At 32.7% G+C, this 18,963-nt stretch overlaps 1 protein-coding gene across 1 annotated transcript; it reads right to left on the reverse strand.

The window, feature by feature from the left end:
- Positions 1-3,029: 3,029 nt before the first annotated feature.
- On the reverse strand, positions 3,030-4,206 carry LOC18104238 (CRIB domain-containing protein RIC4). The gene is made up of 3 exons (XM_006375991.3): positions 3,968-4,206; positions 3,674-3,817; positions 3,030-3,362 (listed from the first exon to the last, which is right to left on the reverse strand). The coding sequence occupies exons 1-3, from the start codon at positions 4,092-4,094 to the stop codon at positions 3,124-3,126; spliced, it is 510 nt and encodes a 169-aa protein (XP_006376053.1). The 5' UTR covers positions 4,095-4,206; the 3' UTR covers positions 3,030-3,123.
- Between the last annotated feature and the right edge of the window lie 14,757 nt (positions 4,207-18,963).

Raw genomic sequence — 18,963 nt, forward strand, 5'->3', positions numbered from 1 at the left:
TTTTACAATTCATAATTTACCCATCTTTTTTTACAACTAACCTAACACTTATTACATTAATTTTACAATTTAATCAAACCAATTTAGCCCTCCCTATTAGTTTGTTTCTTGATCGAAACCCTTCAAGATTGGAAGCTAAATTTTTCTTTTCATTTTATGAAATCAATAACTTATCCATATCCATAAATCTCAATCAATCTCAAATACACATTTCTAACAACAATTTTCCTATAATTTCAAGTCTTAAACATCACTAACATTTTTAACATTTTGGATATTACTCAACTATTCAAATTAACTACCATTAATGATGAAACAAATGAGAATTTCCAAATACTTCAAACCCCTTTTAACCCCCTTTTCCTTTAAATTTTTCTAAGAACCCTAATTTTCAGATTATGAGAACCCTTTTTAACTCACCCAAATTCCTCCTTCCAAGCTCTCATTGATTCTTTTTAATTACATTACTTAGCTGATCTTTAGTTTTCTCTTAAGGAATTTAGAAGAGAAACATGAAGAAACCTAATTAATCTCCCCCATTCAATTGCTGAACGCTTTGACCTTTATAGAAAAAAAAAGTTTTATATAGTTGCCAACTTACTCTTTATATAGATTAGTCCCTCATGTTTTCCTAATTTTTAGTTGGGCCGCTACTACATATATATATTTTTTTTATCAAATTTAACTCTAAACCACCTCCTTTTAATTCAATTTCGCCCTGCTTTTTTTTTTTTTTAAATTTAAAATACTTCCTAATTAAATTATCTTAGTTTGTATACCATCCCTATAATTATTATTATCTCCTTTTCTACTTGAGAAAATCTTATCTGGGGTTTACACACACAATTCTACTTTTAAGTAACATAACAACTTTTACTTCACAAAGAATGACTATAAGGTTCCAAACCAATAGTATCAAACCAAAGATATCATATGTTGGATATATCAAATATCTTCTTCCTCGAGTACTTATTGCTAAAATAACCTCCATTCCTCATGAGCCTACATGTCATACAGAAGCTTTAAAATACCCTCATTGGCATGAAATAATAACTGATGAGTTCAATGCTCTTATTCAAAATGAAACTTGGGACTTAGTTTTACCATAACAAAATCATAATTTTATTGGCAACAAGTGGGCCTTTCAGGTTAAAAGATAAGCTTATAAGAGCATTAAGCTTTTTAAAGAATGTCTTATAACAAAAGGCTTCCATCAACAAGAAGGTGTTAATTATACAAGCATTTTCACTCCAGTGGTTAAACCAAATAGAATCTTCTTAGTTATCTCTCTTCTAGTCTCTATTTATTGGCAATTTTATCATTTAGATATTTAGAATGTCTTCCTTCATGTATTCCTTCAATAATATATCTATATGCAAAAACCATAATAATTCATTCATCCTGATTATCCATATCATGTCTATAAATTAAGAAGAACTCTATATGGTCTTTGGTAAGCCCCAAGGGCATGGTTTTCAAGACTTACAAATCAATTAAGTCAAATGGGTTTTACAAACTCTAAAATAGATGTCTTTTTATACACTCTTTATCAAGACAAAGTTTATATCATCATTCTCATTTTATGTTGATGATATTATTATTACTGGCTTTGACACAAAAGCCATTAATCAACTGATCTACCAAATGTCCATAGTTTTTTTAGTTATAGATTTAAGGCCTCTATGCTTCTTTCTTGGTGTTGAAACTTTGTGTCAAAGTCATGACATATTTCTCACCCAATTAAAATATATTGCAGACCTACTTCAAAAGGTAAACATTGACAAAGTGAAACCTTGTTTAGCACTTATATCTACCACCAGTCACTTCCCTAAATTTTAAGTATATGACTTCAATGATCCTCAACTCTATAAAAGCACTATTGAAGCTCTACAATATCTTGGATTTACAAGTCTAGATATTGCTGTGTAAGCAAGTTCATGCACCAACCAAAGGATACTCATTGGCAGGCAGTGAAAAGAATTCTTTGATATCTCAAACACAATTTCATTTGGTCTATGATTTACTCCATAAATCGATCAATCCCTTCATGGAATTAGTGATACAAATTAGGCAGGTGATAGTGACAATCGAAGAAGTGTTGGTGCATATTATATTTTTCATGGCTACAATCTCATTTCATAGAGTTGTAAACAACAACAAATCATGGCTTGCAGCAGCACTGAATCAGAATACAAAGCTCTTCCAAACACAAAAGTTGAGATATAATGGATTCAGTCCATACTTTATGATCTACATATTACATTACCTAGCTATCCAAAGTTATGGTGTGATGATTTTGGAGCCACATATCTCTCTTCTAATCTAGTATTTCATACGAGAACTAAACACATTAAGATTGATTTTTATTATGTTAGGGACCAACTTTAGATTTACTTTGATGTGTGACAATCTCTAAGTGTAGGAACCGCCCTTTCGATTGCGAGGGGATATTGAATCATATGCATATGTAACTGCAGATTCTTCTACAAGTAGAATTGTAATTGAAGATGCCACTTTTACTAAGGTTTTGAGCCAAAATTGCAAGCTATCATCTCTAAAGTCTAAATCTTGGGATTCAATCTTTATTGCATACTTGAAATCTACTGCGAATAATGACAGTAGATATTTATCTCCTTTACTATATATATAAAACAAATATTCATTCTATTATCTTTATTTGTTTCTATAGAAAGGAGGCATGCAGACTTGTATTTTTATGAGTTCATGGAGGTAATAATATATATAATTTTCTACAAATAGGTTTTGGTGCGGGTCAGTATGGACAAGTGCCCTCCCTCGCTGCCCGCCCCTCCAAGACACGCTTGGAGATCAGTATTGTCTTTACGAACACGTGACTAGTGACTTTTCTCAAGTGCAATATAGAAAAAATAACAAAAAACGTATTTGAATTCCAAACATGAAACTTCGATTATGCGTCAAATGAATTCAATTCGATCAAGGAATTGGTTCATGCTGTTAGTGGTAAAGCTTCACGCAAGCATTCACTTAAAATGGACGAGGTGGAGACGTTTAAATATAAATCCTTCAATCTATTGTATCGACCAACATCACAATTGGTCAAAAATACATCCACTATCATCTATATATGGAGCCATCTTTGGACTAAGCACAGGAAGCCCCAACAAGAGGTGAATTAGCCTGTGCTGCCATGGCAAGCTCAAACTGCCTTGAAATTCCAGATTGAAGGTGAAGCAGCTCAGGAGAAATGAGATTGTCCCAGCCGTGAACGGGGTTGGTAGTTGGTGCTGAGGCATCCCACCCTATGTGTGTTACATGCTTCACATCTGTTGGCAACCCAATTTCCATTTCCATTTCAAATTCTTCGATCTCTTCTTTGTACGCTAGAAAAGTTAAGAGATCGAGTTAATAACTGGAAATTAAACAAGAGGGTGTGTCTACTACATACAAGTATGATGCAAACCCATGAAGATCATTGTAATTGTTAATTATTGGCTTCATTGCATGCTTAATGTGTGTGCGTGTCTCATAATATTTTTGTTCTTTTAAAAAATAAGGAATGAACTGAAAAATCTTTAATGAGTTATAGCTGAACTAGCAATAGTGTTCACCTCTTCTAAAAAGATCTCAAGTTTGAATCTCTCCTTTATAAAAAAAAAAAAAAAAGACAGCTGAAAAATAAACTTAGACTGACCAAATAATTGAGAGAAGTTCTTGAAACCCTTGATTAGCCTATGCAACCCAGTGGATATGTTAGGCTTTGAAAGAGCAAGGAACTTCAACGAGGTCTTCATACTTTCTGCACTTGATGAGCTTTCCTCGTCTTCCTCTTTTGTTCCTTCTCAAGAACAATAGAAACCAAAATATTCAAATAATTAAGTCTACAGAAGCATGAAGGCAATAGAAAAGGTTAAAAAGTGTGTGTGTGTGTGTGTGTGTGTGTGAGAGAGAGAGAGAGAGAGAGAGAGAGAGAGAGAGAGAGAGAGACTTGTTGCGGATAAGTTTGTGTCTGTCTTTGCTCTTCGAGGTTGGTGTACGCCGATGGCCACACTTGACTCAGAGACACAACCAAAGGAGAAAGGAAGGAGAACAAGCCTTTCCATTCTGTCTCTCATTTCTACATCAACAAGCAAAGAAACAATAATATAGGAATTGAGTATGAGGTGGTAGAGTGAGAGAGAGAGAAGGAAAGAAAAAAGGGTGGTTTAGGAAGCTACAAACCCTACAAAATGAAATTGGTCTGTTATAATAAGTAGAGCTGGCTTTGTAACCAAGCTACTATAATTTGACCAACAGGAAGTCAAGCTAGCTACACATATGATGAGTTTAGTTTGGTAGAGGAGAGTACCGAAAAATTAAGATTGATTTTTTTTTTTTTGTAATTATTTACAACTTGCAAGCGATTGCTAATTAATTTAACATATTAAGAGGTTCAGTTGTGAAGTTTTAACCTAATAAAAGATGTATTTATTTTGTATGCGCGATCAGCCAAATTAGGTAGAGCTACTGCTATGTTTATCCCACTCTCACTCAAAACAAAAAGCAAAATATTATCTTTCAGTTTAAGTTCTGCAGTGGGCTCAAACCTACTTGCCATTCTTATGGAATAAGATACCATTTTCGAGAAAGTCTCTCTCTATATCTAGACACGCAGATGCTTCTTTCTTCTTCTTCTTCTTCTTCTTTTTTCTCCTCTTTTCTTTTGTTTCTTAATTTGTACTCTACACCAAACTTGTAGTAGTGCATCTCAAGCGATTGTTCCCGTAAACTTTGAAATCAAATCTTGAGACCAAACTGCACTTTCTATTGATTCTAAAAACAAAAAAAAACATGATTGATTGTTAGAATAAGAGGAAGAAATTTGATGCGAAAATGATGTTCTTGGAGTGGGGATTGCGGTTCTAATTAGAATAGTAAATGTTCTTTTGGAAACTGTCTTTTCACAAAAATAAATAAACTACATGCAATCAGGATATAATGACGTCAAGCCCAAAAACTTTAGTCTGCACTATCTTATGGCATCATGGTTCAAATTATAGCTTAAAGTTTTCTTAAATTCCATTATCCCAGTATAACATCCTAGTGTGCTTTAAATTAGTTAACGTAATGAGGTAACTTAATCTCTCTATAAACAAAAATTAGTACCAAAGTACTATGTGGTCATAAAAAAAAAATATTATTATGGTACTCCCACAAGATTTAAGGGATTGGCCTTTAGTAACATTTGATCTTTTGATCAAACTTCACTTAGATCAATCTTTAGTATCCATTTCTTTTCTCTTCATTTTGGATGGCTCATTTTTCGATTACTTCTTGGGATTGAGGGTGTGTTTAAAAATGTGGTAATGATTTCAATTTAAAGTGTTTTTTTACTTATAAATACATTAAAATAATATTTTTTTTATTTTTTAAAATAATTTTTAACATCAGCATATCAAAACGATTTGAAAACATAAAGTTTTTTAAGCAAAAAAAAAAATTTCAAATTTTTGAGAAATGTGGTTTCAACTGCGTTCCCAAACACACCCTTAGAAGATGACAACTACTTAATTATAGGAGGGGCTTATAAGAACACTATCAAATTTAACAATTTTATTAGCAAAATTTTCTGTTGGTATTTACACTAATAGTCCATCTGTAATTATTTTACTGACGAGATCACAGACAAAAAGTGTCCGTCGAAAAAACACTCATTGATAATTTCTAGTCTATCGATAAGTCAGTTGTTAATAACTTTACCAATGGCTTTATAGACGGAACATGCGTGCCACAAAAAATACCCTCTTCATTCTGTTGATAATTTCCTCGGTTCAATTTAGCATATCACTAGCAGGATAACTGTATGTAATTCAGTTTGTGAGTTGTAGTGGCATTTCCAGTAATTGTTTTCAAACTCTCTGAAATATTCCGACAAATTTATTCTATTAGTGAGTTAACAGTAGTATTGATATTTGCTATAATTCTTTTCCAACTCTTTGGAATATTCCGATAGATTTATTCTATCAGTGAGTTAACAATAGTATTGACATTTGTTGTAATTCTTTTCCAACTCTTTGGAATATACTGATGGAATAAGTTTGTTGGTAACGCCATCAGTAATAATTTAATTTTTTTAAAATCTACTAAACAAAAATAGAAAATAATTAAAAAAATTAAATTAATATAAAATTTAAATTTTTAAAAATCAATTATCTTCATATAAAAATCAAATATTTATTATAAATTTATATATTCAAATATAATGAAACAAAAATAGAGGCGACATTGGAGGAGGAGGAGGAGGCTGATCATTTCCGGGATGGTGAGGCCAATAAAGGGATGCACATATACCACTTATCTATGATCTCATATCTATGACCATTCAGCGGAGTTCTTTATAATCCGCAGAGAGTCACTACGGGTCGTCCATAATTTCTCGGCCATAGTGTTAGAGAATCTTACACTCGATTTCTATCAGGTCCATCAGACGATTTTGCCTCAAACTACAAATTCGGATCGATATCTGGGTGGGTCGAAGGATCGTCCTCGTATCTCTCCTTCAACCGGCTGTTATATGTCTCCTGAAATAAAAAATAAAATCATCAAATTCAAGTAAATAATAATTTAAGAAAAAAATGGTTGAAAATCAACGTGTCACAAAGTGTTGAACTCGGCTATCGACGAACTGCTGCACCCCTTTTTGGCGTGCATTATTCTACATGTGCGTTTTCACAAAATGCTCCATTGGACTTAGCTCACGTTCAAGAGTCGTAGCCTGCAAGATCAAAATGTTATTAGTTAAATATATTTATAAAAAAACAACAAATTTAAAAAATTGATGTAATTAAAAAAAATCTTACCATCCGTTTAGCATGCAAAACGAAATAGAATGGAGTCACCGATATGCATGGTAACAAAACCGTGAATTTGCAGGCTCTGGTTCCCCGCACTGGACTATGACCATTGCATGAAACACTCTGACATCACATGCTGAATATATTCCGCCCTTATAGTCTCCGAGATGTATGGCGACCTAAAATCATTCCAAACCGCCACGTCATTCCAGCTTGGTAGATTGTTTTCTTTCACATATTTTTTGGATTTCTTTTGTGCCTCTTATAAAAAATCACACACCTATATAGTACAAACAAATTATCTATAAGTAAATGACAATTAAATTTTTAATATTTAGAATAAAAAAAACTTATCTTGATTTTGATGTAACCTAATTGCAACGTGATTCTCCCAAACCTTCATCGCAACATTATCATTTGCTCTATCCCACTTAAATTTTTCCTTACAGTAAAAATTTATAAATGAATTAACATAATAATAATAATAAAATTTTAAGTTAATACTAACCTTTAACCTTGAAAACCATGCATCAACCTACGGTTTGTATTCAGGATATTTGGAAACTCAGCTCCATTGAAACAATAAAATATCCATCGATGATTTAAATGCCGATATTATTATTCGAGCAACCTCAATGTTTGTGGACCTGAAATTGGATAAATTTAATGAAATATTATTTGTTAAAAAATTATTAAACATGTCGTTGTGAAAGCAAAATAAATTTACATTGAAAGGTCGTTTTTCCACTACGCCTCATACTTGTAGGTGAATGAATCCTATAGTGAAGGGACCCTTCTTTACATTGTGGCATCACACTCGATGAGGCAGTGTCATGAGTCAATACATGTATCTTAGTTGCCTTTTCTTGGTTATTATTGTTGCTAGAAGAACTAGCAGCAATGTTGTACCCAAGACATGCAATTGATTTTTCCCTAGACATCTACACAAATTTTGATATTTTTAAAAACAATGCGGTAGCACCTCCCATATACGAGAAGCTACCCAAAATTTCTCATCCTGCAAATAGACAACATATATGCCACAAACCAGTTGATTTTATTCAATTTCTACCAATAATTTTGAATAATTTAATTTCGTAGAAAATTCTCATTTTCTACTTGATAATATTTGTAATCCTAAATTTAAAAGAATTTATTTTAAATGGAAAACATACAATATAATAATTAAAATTAATCCTACATATTTAATTAAATATTAACAACAAAATAACTAAAATTCAACAAAATAATGAAAAAATATTTCAATAACAACTACATCTGAACACAATTATTTCTAAGCGCTAATACTTGTGATCCTAAATTCACAAAAAAATGTTCTAAATGGAATAAAATACAAAAGAATAATTAAATTTAATCCTATATATTTAATTGAAATTGAACAACAAATTTGAAAATAATATCTAAAATTCAACAAAATATTGAAAAATACTTTATTCAATAACAACTAAAATTCAATACAACATTACTTCATAAAATTATAAAGAACAAATAATTGAACAAAAACAAAGACAAAATAGAAAAAATAATGCAAAAACAAATAATGAATAAGGAATGAAAAATTCTTACCTTAATGACGTGCTTAATTTCGGACTTGAACTAGGTGTGATACAAAAAAAAACGAAAATAGATTGTTAAAAAACCTAAAAAAAGAAGAAAATACTTCAAAAAATTAACCCACAAATACTTGTCGATTGTGTTGAGAGAAAGGAAGTTTGATTTCTAGCCTTGATGTTTGAGAGACAAAATAAAAAAGCAGACCATAGAGAGTAGAAGAGAAGAACTAAGTTTCTAAGTCGAGAGAAAAAAAATGTAGGTTTGGTGCGCCTATGGAGCTTTTATATTAGGTTTTACGGACGAAATTCTTGACGGATAATTAAATATTATTATTTTTAAATATTCCATTAGTGATTTTGTTTGTAAAGTCAAATTAAAATTTTTGAGTCGCACTAAAAATTTCAAAAACCCTTCCACATTTTTTAATTTTTGTTTGTTATTCCATTAGTAAAATAGTAAACAATCAATATTTAGAAATGTGTACCTCAGTCAGAAATGCACTAATTACCAGCACGTTGGAATTCCCATTCCGTTGGTGATTCCATTAGGAAACCTGTAAAAACATGTACCTCAATTAGTAAGAGCATTAATTGTTAGTGCGTTGGCAATCTCATTCCGTCAGTGATTCCATTAGGAAACTTGTAAGAACATGTACCTCAATTAGTAAGAGCACTAATTGTTAGTGCGTAGGCAATCTTATTCCGTTAGTGATTCTATTGGAAACTTTAAAACCTTTAATTGGCATCACCAACTTGGGAAGGGGAATAATTCCCATCGTCTCTGGAATATACCGACGAACACAGCTCGTCGGTATACCCATGTGTAATGAACACCATGAACAGTGCCAGGGAGAAGGGGAATAGTTCCCATCGCCTTTGGAATATATACCGACAGACACAACTTGTAACATCTCCAAATCCGGGATAAAACACCAAACACATATCCAATGGAAAGCATGGGAATTTTTTTTTTAATATATATATATATATATATATATATACACACACACACACACAGTATTCATGTAAAAGTCTACAGAAATTTCTACCGAAATTTCAGCAGAGTCTTTCCTATACCGGGAGGTCCTAAGTTATCGACATTTAACTTGTTTACCCTTCTAAAATCCCACATCTCATAACTCAATCACGACCCAATCATCATGGATCTCAATCCCATAAACATCATCATCATCGTAACCACAATCTTTATAATATACAATGAACATCAAGTATCATTATAGAGAAATTAATGAAATAAACACGCATGCATGGAATATGATTATATGAATTTCAGAGTTAAGTTCGTTTGTTCAAGTTAAAATATTAGTTATACAAATTCAGTTATATAAATAATTCAATATTATAAAATACAAGTATATACTCCCTAGAACTACATAACAAAAGTGAACAAAAGCTAGAATCTATTATTGTCGTGCATGCAATGATCCTTAAACAAAATACATATTATTAAAACATAAGTATCACAATAAGTATAGTAGCACAAATATCCAATAATTTAAATAGATAGACATGTATTATTATTTTATCCACTTCTCCCTTTTTGTTTCCATTGAAACTCTTTTTCATTCAACTACTAAAATTGTTTCATCATCTAATTTCAACTTTCATTCAAGATTTTATAAAATCAACCACCCCTATTTCCACCTAACACATTGATGATACCAATTTCAACGGTATCATCATCACTCTATAGGCATCGAGGCATAACAATCCCCTTACCCGGGACCCTAACATATACTAAATGTATGCTAGTCGATGCTTGGTGATCCCCTTACTCGGGATCCTAACATATATTAAATGCATATTAGCCAATACATGGTGATCCCTTTACTCGGGATCCTAACATACACTAAATGTATATCAGTCCATACCTCATAGGAATCGATGCATGGTGATCCCTTACCTGGGATCCTAACATACACTAAATGTATGCTAGTTCATGCCTCACAGGCATCGATGCATGGTTATCCCTCTACCCGGGATCCTAACATACACTAAATATATGTTAGTCCATGCCACAAATCGCGCATATCATATTTTCTATGCCAGCGATACTTCCATCGCTTGACAATTTACACGAAAGACCATTCACCTTAAACACATATACATTCGAGATTCTATCTGAAATAACAATATCATTACATAAACTTTCGCTAATTTACATTTCACCTCAATAACTTATTAAATCATAAAATTTAACTAAGAAGCATAAGTGCAGATCACCTAACTGCAGTAGAAGTTCTACTCGTGTTCCCCTATTGTTGCTGCTACACTACGCCTGTGATCCCTCTTGTAATCATAGACATATCTCATAAATTATCCTCATTCAATGATACATTTCATAATAAACATATTAACAACCAATATATGTCTTTCTTTCAATTATTCATTTCTTTATATTTTACATTTTTCTCAATTCACCCATTAATATCGTTATTCTTTGTTCGACCATAGTTATCATTACAACTTGCATTTCAAACATGGCTCGTTTCTCTTGGAAGCTAAGATGTAATATCACATGTTCTCCAAAGGGAAAGGACCTAATTTTTCACCCTTAACACATCTTGATAGTCGCTTTTGCGACTTTCCAAATCTGTCAGTAGAGGTCGTATTCCGACCTCTCCTTAGATTTGTTACTATATCTGGAGTTATGGAACTCCATTTCAAACAAGGTTGGTCTCGTTGGAAAGATAAGACATGGGGCTACAAGTTTTCTAGGGAGGAGAACCTAGGTCTTCCCCCAAGACACTCAAAATTACTCATCAATGAATCATAACTTTTGCCCTATAGGGTCTATCATGACTCAGTCTCGGTTAGTGACTCATAACTGGAGTTCTATAGCTCTGAATTGAGTAATAACAATTTTCTTAGTTTGTCAACATCCAAAACTACAATTTTTATGACCTGATCCTAATTTCCTCATCTTCCTACCCTAATTCTCTCCAAAAGTTAGCAGATGAATCTATCCAGATTCGTCAACCTTCTCATTCACACACAACATCCTTAATTCAACTTTCCCTCTTTAATCTCAACCCCTAGACATATCACATACTATATAAGAGTGCCAAAATTTTCTTTTAAGAGCCAATCTACTCAATTTATTTCAATCTCCCCTCTTAACGTCGAAATATAATATTTTTTTATCGATTCCACTAACTTTTTGAATAATATTATTCTAAACACAATCCTTGCTTCTTCAACATGTATTTTTTCTCATTTCAATACAATTAAACACATGTCATCAAGCTAGATATATCAAATTAAACATCCTCCCAATTTGATGCACAATTGGTCGAAAGCATGACCTTAAGGAACCAAGAGTTCCCTCATTCCTTCCATGCCAATTTCATTCAATTAACACACATATTCACATCACAAACAACCTATTATAATAGATTTAATAAGGAAAAACCACAATCCCCCCTCTTTTCCCCCCTTTTTCTCATCATATGGTCAGCCATCAGTTACTTAATTATCCATATATTTTCTTTGATAAATCTTCATGATTTCATGCATCCAATCACATTCAAGAGATGGATTAACTCAATTTTAACAATTAATACATTTCTTCCAATTCAAGTCTAAGAACCCTAATCTAAAATTCAACATTAAGGCATCAATTTGAAATGACTTATAAGACCATGTTTAAAACTCTTTACCTAGTAAGAATCAAGGTTTGGATCTTCAACCAGTCAAAACTTTTCGACACCCCCTTTTCTCTAATGATAGTCGGCCCTTCCTCCTCTCTCTTTGTTAATCCCTTATCCACAAGTATTTATTCTACCTATAAACCCTTAATCTTGGGTGGGTTCTTGAAATTTTGGTGTTTCTCTCTAGATTTGGCAAGAACAAAAATAAAAAATCCCTCCCTCTCTTTTAAATTACTCCTGCCGGTTTTGGATGGGTAAAGGAGAGGGGTATTTATACCCCATACTTTCTCTTATTTGCACTTAGACCCCATTTCCTTTAAGTGTATTATTTTTATCCCCACAAAATTTATTTTAAAATGAACCTATACCTCTTTACATTTCTTATAATTTCACCCCTCAACCTTTAGTTTAGTTCATTTTCTTTAATTTAGTCCAACCCTCAATATTTCTGGGTTAAATTTATAATATCTCGAAATATTTCGTTCGGAAATTTATATCCAAAAATTTCTAAATTCCCGTTTTATTTAATTCGGTATGTGAATTTCTTCACTTTTATTTTCTATTTATTTAGTTTGAGATTTACGCAACATTTATTTTCTAGGGTTTACACAACCCGTTAGTATACCCGTGTGTAATGAACATCATGAACAGTTCTAGAGAGAACCAGATTGTATTAGTATTTATTATCTATCCATCCTGCAAATACTTAAATTGATAGATGCACGCACAATACAATAACACCAGTTCACATCACAATAATAAAATAAATATTACACTTTTGTGTTTTGGAAATTAGTCAGAATTGTCTTTTTTTTAATTGACTTTTCATCAGCTCCATCACAATCTTCAATGTTGATTTCATCGCTATCATCATGTTTATCAACTTGTGCATGTCTGCTGGAGCTAAAAGCAACATTCAACTCCTTAGTGTCAACATCAACAAAAATATTCTCGGTGACGCGAAAATTTGTATTTTCTTCTAAGTCAATCGATGGAGCAATTTGATATGGATCAACTAACTAACTGACTTGAAAGACATCATTTCTCATATTTGATTCATCGTTCCCATCTTGAAAAAGTGATGACTAAATTATATAGGCAGGGAATGAGAAGTGGGGGCAAGCCACCTATAAAAGAGATCTTGTGACAAATATGGATTCTAAAGAAGTTGAATAGGCTAAATTGATAGTAAAAACATGAATAAGTGATGATGATATATATAAGTCTTAGGATATTAATGTAAAAACAAGATGATAGTAGGAAAAGTGAGACATTGGTTGTCCAATCCATATATTAGGACTGAATAGTTCGGTCACCCAACTTTCAGCTGAGGTTAGGGCACCTTGAATAAAATGGTAAACAATGCTCTTGAATGACAACTAATCTAGAAAGTGTAATGAGGTAGTTGAAGAAAAATAATCGAAAAATAAAATTAAAACATGACTATGAAGTCATGTGAATCAGATTGCAATAGTATGAGAATGCACATTGTGATACAATTATAAGAGGATAATTGATTGTATCTTTTGATTCCCAAACATGAGAGATGCTTGGAGCAAGGTCATCGGTAGTTGAAGGGACTCGGTCGGTCGGAGAAATAGGTAGGTGCATTGCACCTTGTTTTTTTAATTTGTGTAAATTTATTGATAAACTTCAGAATTTATTGTTTTATTATTTCGATAAATATTGGAATGAATATGAATAGCTTACGTACATTGATATGTATCAAACTTGTGATGACATTATTGGAATAAATAAGAGTACCTTGCGTACATTGGTATGGATGGTATGGATCAATTAATTAGGATAATGTTTGAATGAACATGTGTACCTTGCGTACAATGGTATGAATCAAGTTAGTTAGGTTAATATTTAAACGAACATGATTACCTTGCATGCATTGTTATGTATCAAATTAATTATGTTATTATTAAAATGGATACAAGTACCTTTCATACATTGATAGGTATCAAATTAGTCATGATAACTTTGGAATAGATGTGATTATCTTACATACCTCGGTATGGATTGGGTATACATAATGACTTAGAGATTAGAGGAGAAATGATGGATAATTGGTCACCGTAGTGTCGGTGGCTAAAAATAGGTTATGATGATACTTAACACCATGATAAGGGTGGTTGAGGGTATAAATTGATACTTTGGCACCATGACAAGGGTGACCAAGTTTATGGGTTGATACTTGGCACCATAATGAGGGTGGCTAAGGTTATATGAATGATGCTTAGTGACCATAATGTTGGTAACTAAGGTTGTGTGTGAATGATACTCGGCAATCGTGGTTACAATGTATATGATGTTAATAAGAAAAATGAAAGGGGATCGGTACGAATGGAAGGTTGAGATGACATTGATTAGCTATCCGAATTTAGATTGCTAATGGTATCAATGGGGTTCCATTGGTACTGGCATTTTAGATGACATTGACTAGCTATCCGAGTTTGGATAACTAATGGTATTAATGGGGTTTCATTGGTACCATCATTTCAAATGACATTGATTAGTTATTCGGGTTTGGATAGCTAATGGTATTGACGAGGTTCCATTGGTGCCGACATTCCTTAAATTAATTAGTCGATCCTGATAATTGGGTGACTAATGATGTTAGTAAAGATTACTAATGTAAACCCTCGGTTATAATTTTTCTGAGTATTTAAAAGATGATAAATTTAACCAATAGTAAAATGGGTTAAATTAAATTAAAGAAACCTAAATCAAGATAAAAATAGTGAAATTAATGAAAAGAAAAGTGAATATAGTACTAAATTATTGAAAAGAAAAACATTTGACAAAATGAATATGTAAGATCAAGAGAGGTCAATATTCAAATAACAGAAGGTTGGGAGTTTATGTATAAATGATAAAAAGGGGTGGGGATAAATGTGCAATTAACAAAATGTTAGAACTATAAATATCATTCTATTTTCTCTCTTGGAGGGACTGGCAAGAGTAAGAGAGAGTTTAGAGAGAGGCTGGAGAGAAGACATATTGATAGCAAAACATCCTATAGCTATAACTCCACCTTCCACCATTGGATCAAAATGATATTCGAATATGTTGTTCTCATCTATATCGTGTACATTGTCACCGTTGGGATTTTCTATATCAATCCCCGTTTGAGAGATATCTAGGGAGGAAAATATATGGGAAAATACACTTTTGGACAGTCTTCCTTGCTGTCTGTTTTCTCCTTCGGCCACCGTTGGAGTAGGCTATAATTTGGATATGTTGTGCTTCCTAATTCTGTCTAAATTCTAAACGGTGGAGATTTGAAACAAACATTTGGTATAGAAGTTGTGTATCTCGCACAATAGGTCTGCAAGTTTGAGGTCAGTTCGGTTAAACTCATATTTCTAAAAATTTCACCATTTGATGAAGTTAATATTTGGATATGTTATACTCATAATAATGCATTATAACTTGAAAATATGGATTATTTGGAATATTATTTGTTTGTTATTTATGGTTGATTGAAACTGTTGTCAAGGATTGTGTTTAGAAGAATATTGTTCGGAAAGTTTGTAAAATCGATAAGAATGTTTTATTTTGACGTTAAGAGGGAAGATTGAAATAAATAAGTTAAATTAGCTCTTATAAAGATATTTTTTTTGACACTCTTAAATGATATGTGATATGGCCAGGAGTTGAGATAAAAGAGAAAAAGTTAAATTGTGGATGTTGTGTGTAAATGGAAAGGATGATGAATCTGGACAGATTCGTCTCTTGACTTTTGGAGAGAATTCGAGTAGGAGGATGAGAGAATTAGGATCAAGTTTCTTCATAGTAATTACAGTTTTGGATGTTAGCTAAGAAAATTGGTCTTACTCAATATAGAGTTGTAGAACCCCAGCTATAGGTCATCAACCGAGATTGGGTCCTGACAGACCCTGTAGGGTAGTGTTTGTTGATGAGCAATTTTGACTATCTTAGAGGCAGAACTGGGTTCTCCTTCCTTCAGAGAACTTGTAGCCTCGTGTATTAGCTTTCCAACGAGACTAATCTCGCTTAAAACGGAGTTCTATAACTCTATATATAGTTAAAAATCTGATGAGTGTTGAAATAGTGATAGTTAGACAGTAACAGTTCAATGTCTGGACAGTAACAGTTCAATGTCTAGACAGTAATAGTTGGACAATAACAGTTCAAATGTCTAGACAGTAACAGTTCAAAGTTAGACAATAATAGTTGGACAATAACAGTTCAATGTGTAGACAGTAACAGTTCAAATGTCTAGACAATAACAGTTCAAAGTTAGACAGTAACAGTTGGACAGTAACAGTTCAAATGTCTAGACAGTAACAGTTCAAAGTTAGACAGTAACAGTTGGACAATAACAGTTCAATGTGTAGATAGTAACAGTTCAAATGTCTAGACAGTAACAGTTCAAAGTTAGACAGTAACGGTTGGACAGTAACAGTTCAATGTGTAGACAGTAACAGTTCAATAGTCTAGACAGTAACAGTTCAAAGTTGGGCAATAACAGTTGGTCAGTAACATTTCAATGTGTAGACAGTAACAGTTCAATATCTAGACAGTAACAGTTAGATAGTAACAATTGAAAATTGGACAGTAACAGTTCAAAGTTAGACAGTAACAGTAGACTTTCACGTGAATACTATATAAAAGAATTGAGTCATAGGAACACTTGCACATTGAGATACTAACTATGAAAATATACATGATATATGTATGTATGTTATTATGAGGAAATGAACATGCATAGAAAGTAACATATGAGTAATGGATGAATATGGATTCTCTGTAATATCGGCCTAAAGGAATGATAACTATGGTTGGATAAAGGATGACAACATTAATGGGTGTAATGAGAAAAACATAAGATATAAAGAAAGAAATGATTGAAAGAAAGATTATTAGCTATTGATATGATTATTATAAAACATATCCTTGAATGAGGGAAATTTATGAGATGAGTCTGCAACAGCAACAATAGGGGAGCACGAGCAGAGCTTCTACTACAGGTAGGTGACTTTCACCTTCCTTTTAAATAATGTTGAATAATGAAAATACTTTATCATGAATGTTACTTTATTATGTTAATTCAGATACCAGACTGTCAAATGCTTAAATGTTAACAAATGATTAGCTTTGGCTAATGGCATCCGAAGGGATGACCGGGACAAATGAATGATTAGCTTTGGCTATGCATCCGAAGGGATGACCGAGACAAATAATTGATTAGCTTCGGCTAATGGCATCCGAAGGGATGGCTGGGACAAATGAATGATTAGTTTTGGCTAATTGCATTCGAAGGGATGACTGGGACAAACAATTGATTAGTTTTGGCTAATGGCATCCGAATGGATGGCCGGGACAAATGAATGATTAGCTTTGGCCAATTGCATCCGAAGGGATGACTGAGACAAACAATTGATTAGTTTTGGCTAATGGCATCCGAATGGATGACCGGGACAAATGAATGATTAGTTTTGGCTATGGCATCTGAATGGACGACCAGGATAAACAGTTGATTAGCTTTGGCTGATGGCATTCGAAGGGGATGGCCGGGGTGAGTGAACAGTTAACCTCGATAAATGATGTCTTAAAAGAATGGTCGGATTTAAGATTATGGTTGATTGTAAGAATTGGTGCATATATATGTACTGCAAGTTGTGTATACCAATAACATGAAGGAACTACAAATGTCACGCTTCAAACATGAGATAATGTTAATGCTTCATTGAACTGCCAGACCGTTTTCTTATTATTATTATTATTATTATTAAGTAATTGCATTCTTATAAATATTTTGTACTGCAGTAGGGACTTCATACCAACAAGGTGCCTAGGAAACCCAATACACGGGAACCTACTTTTGCAAGGAATCATGTAGTTGCATTCTAAATCATGATGTATTTTATATGAATCAATGTACTGAATGTCTATTATTAGATCCTTTTAGATTAAATTCGTGATGACTATTTATAGGATAGAATACAAACTCATGTCTATGCATGTATATTTTAAATGCGAACTTCTAATCATGAAAACATAATATTATAAGTTTATGTAAGATTCACTTTTAAATGAAATATTGATTATTGTTGATGTATGGATTGTATATTGATGATGTGAAGGGAACATGTTCGCCGATTACCGACACGATGTGTGTCAAGTACAAAAAAAGAAAATTACTGTTGTTTTGGGCTTGAAAAGCCGGGTTGTTACAACTAACATCAGCATGGGTACTTCCGGTTAAGAAAAAAAGATAAGTTAATTAACTATTCCGGGTTGGGAATAGTTAATGATACCAATGGGTCGCATTGATATCGGCAACCATTTCTGGTGTGATTAGCTACTCCGGGTAAGGAGGTTAAAGATGTCAAGGGTTCTTGACATTAGCAACTGTAATGGTTAACCATATGTGGATAAGAATTGATTAACTATTCCGGGATATGAATAGTTAATGATATCAATCGGTTGTGTTGATGTTGGCACTTGAATGGAATTGATTAGTCTAACCCGGTATTGAGAGATTAATGATACTAATGAGATTCATTAGTATTGGCAATTACCTTCTGGAAAATGGGAGAGAAATTATTGATTAGTTATTCCAAAAAAATGGGATAAACAAATGATACCAAGAGAGGAATATTTTGGTATCAAGTGAGAATTAATTCATAATGACATGATGTTCGAAATCATTGAGTTGTGTTGAGATTTCTAAGATGAAATTATTCTTGGAAAATAGGTTAGGATATTAGATGGACATTAGTAATAGATGAAAAACATATGTTGTAAAAAAGGTCTACGCCTAATTTTATGTATAAAAAAAATACCATGAATAATATTATCTATCATTGTTATTGTTTGTTACTACCTTTTATATTCATATATACATGTTAATTTCTGTTTTCAGGTCCA

The sequence above is a fragment of the Populus trichocarpa genome, chromosome 13, assembly GCF_000002775.5.
Source record: "Populus trichocarpa isolate Nisqually-1 chromosome 13, P.trichocarpa_v4.1, whole genome shotgun sequence".
NCBI classification, from domain to species: Eukaryota; Viridiplantae; Streptophyta; class Magnoliopsida; order Malpighiales; family Salicaceae; genus Populus; species Populus trichocarpa.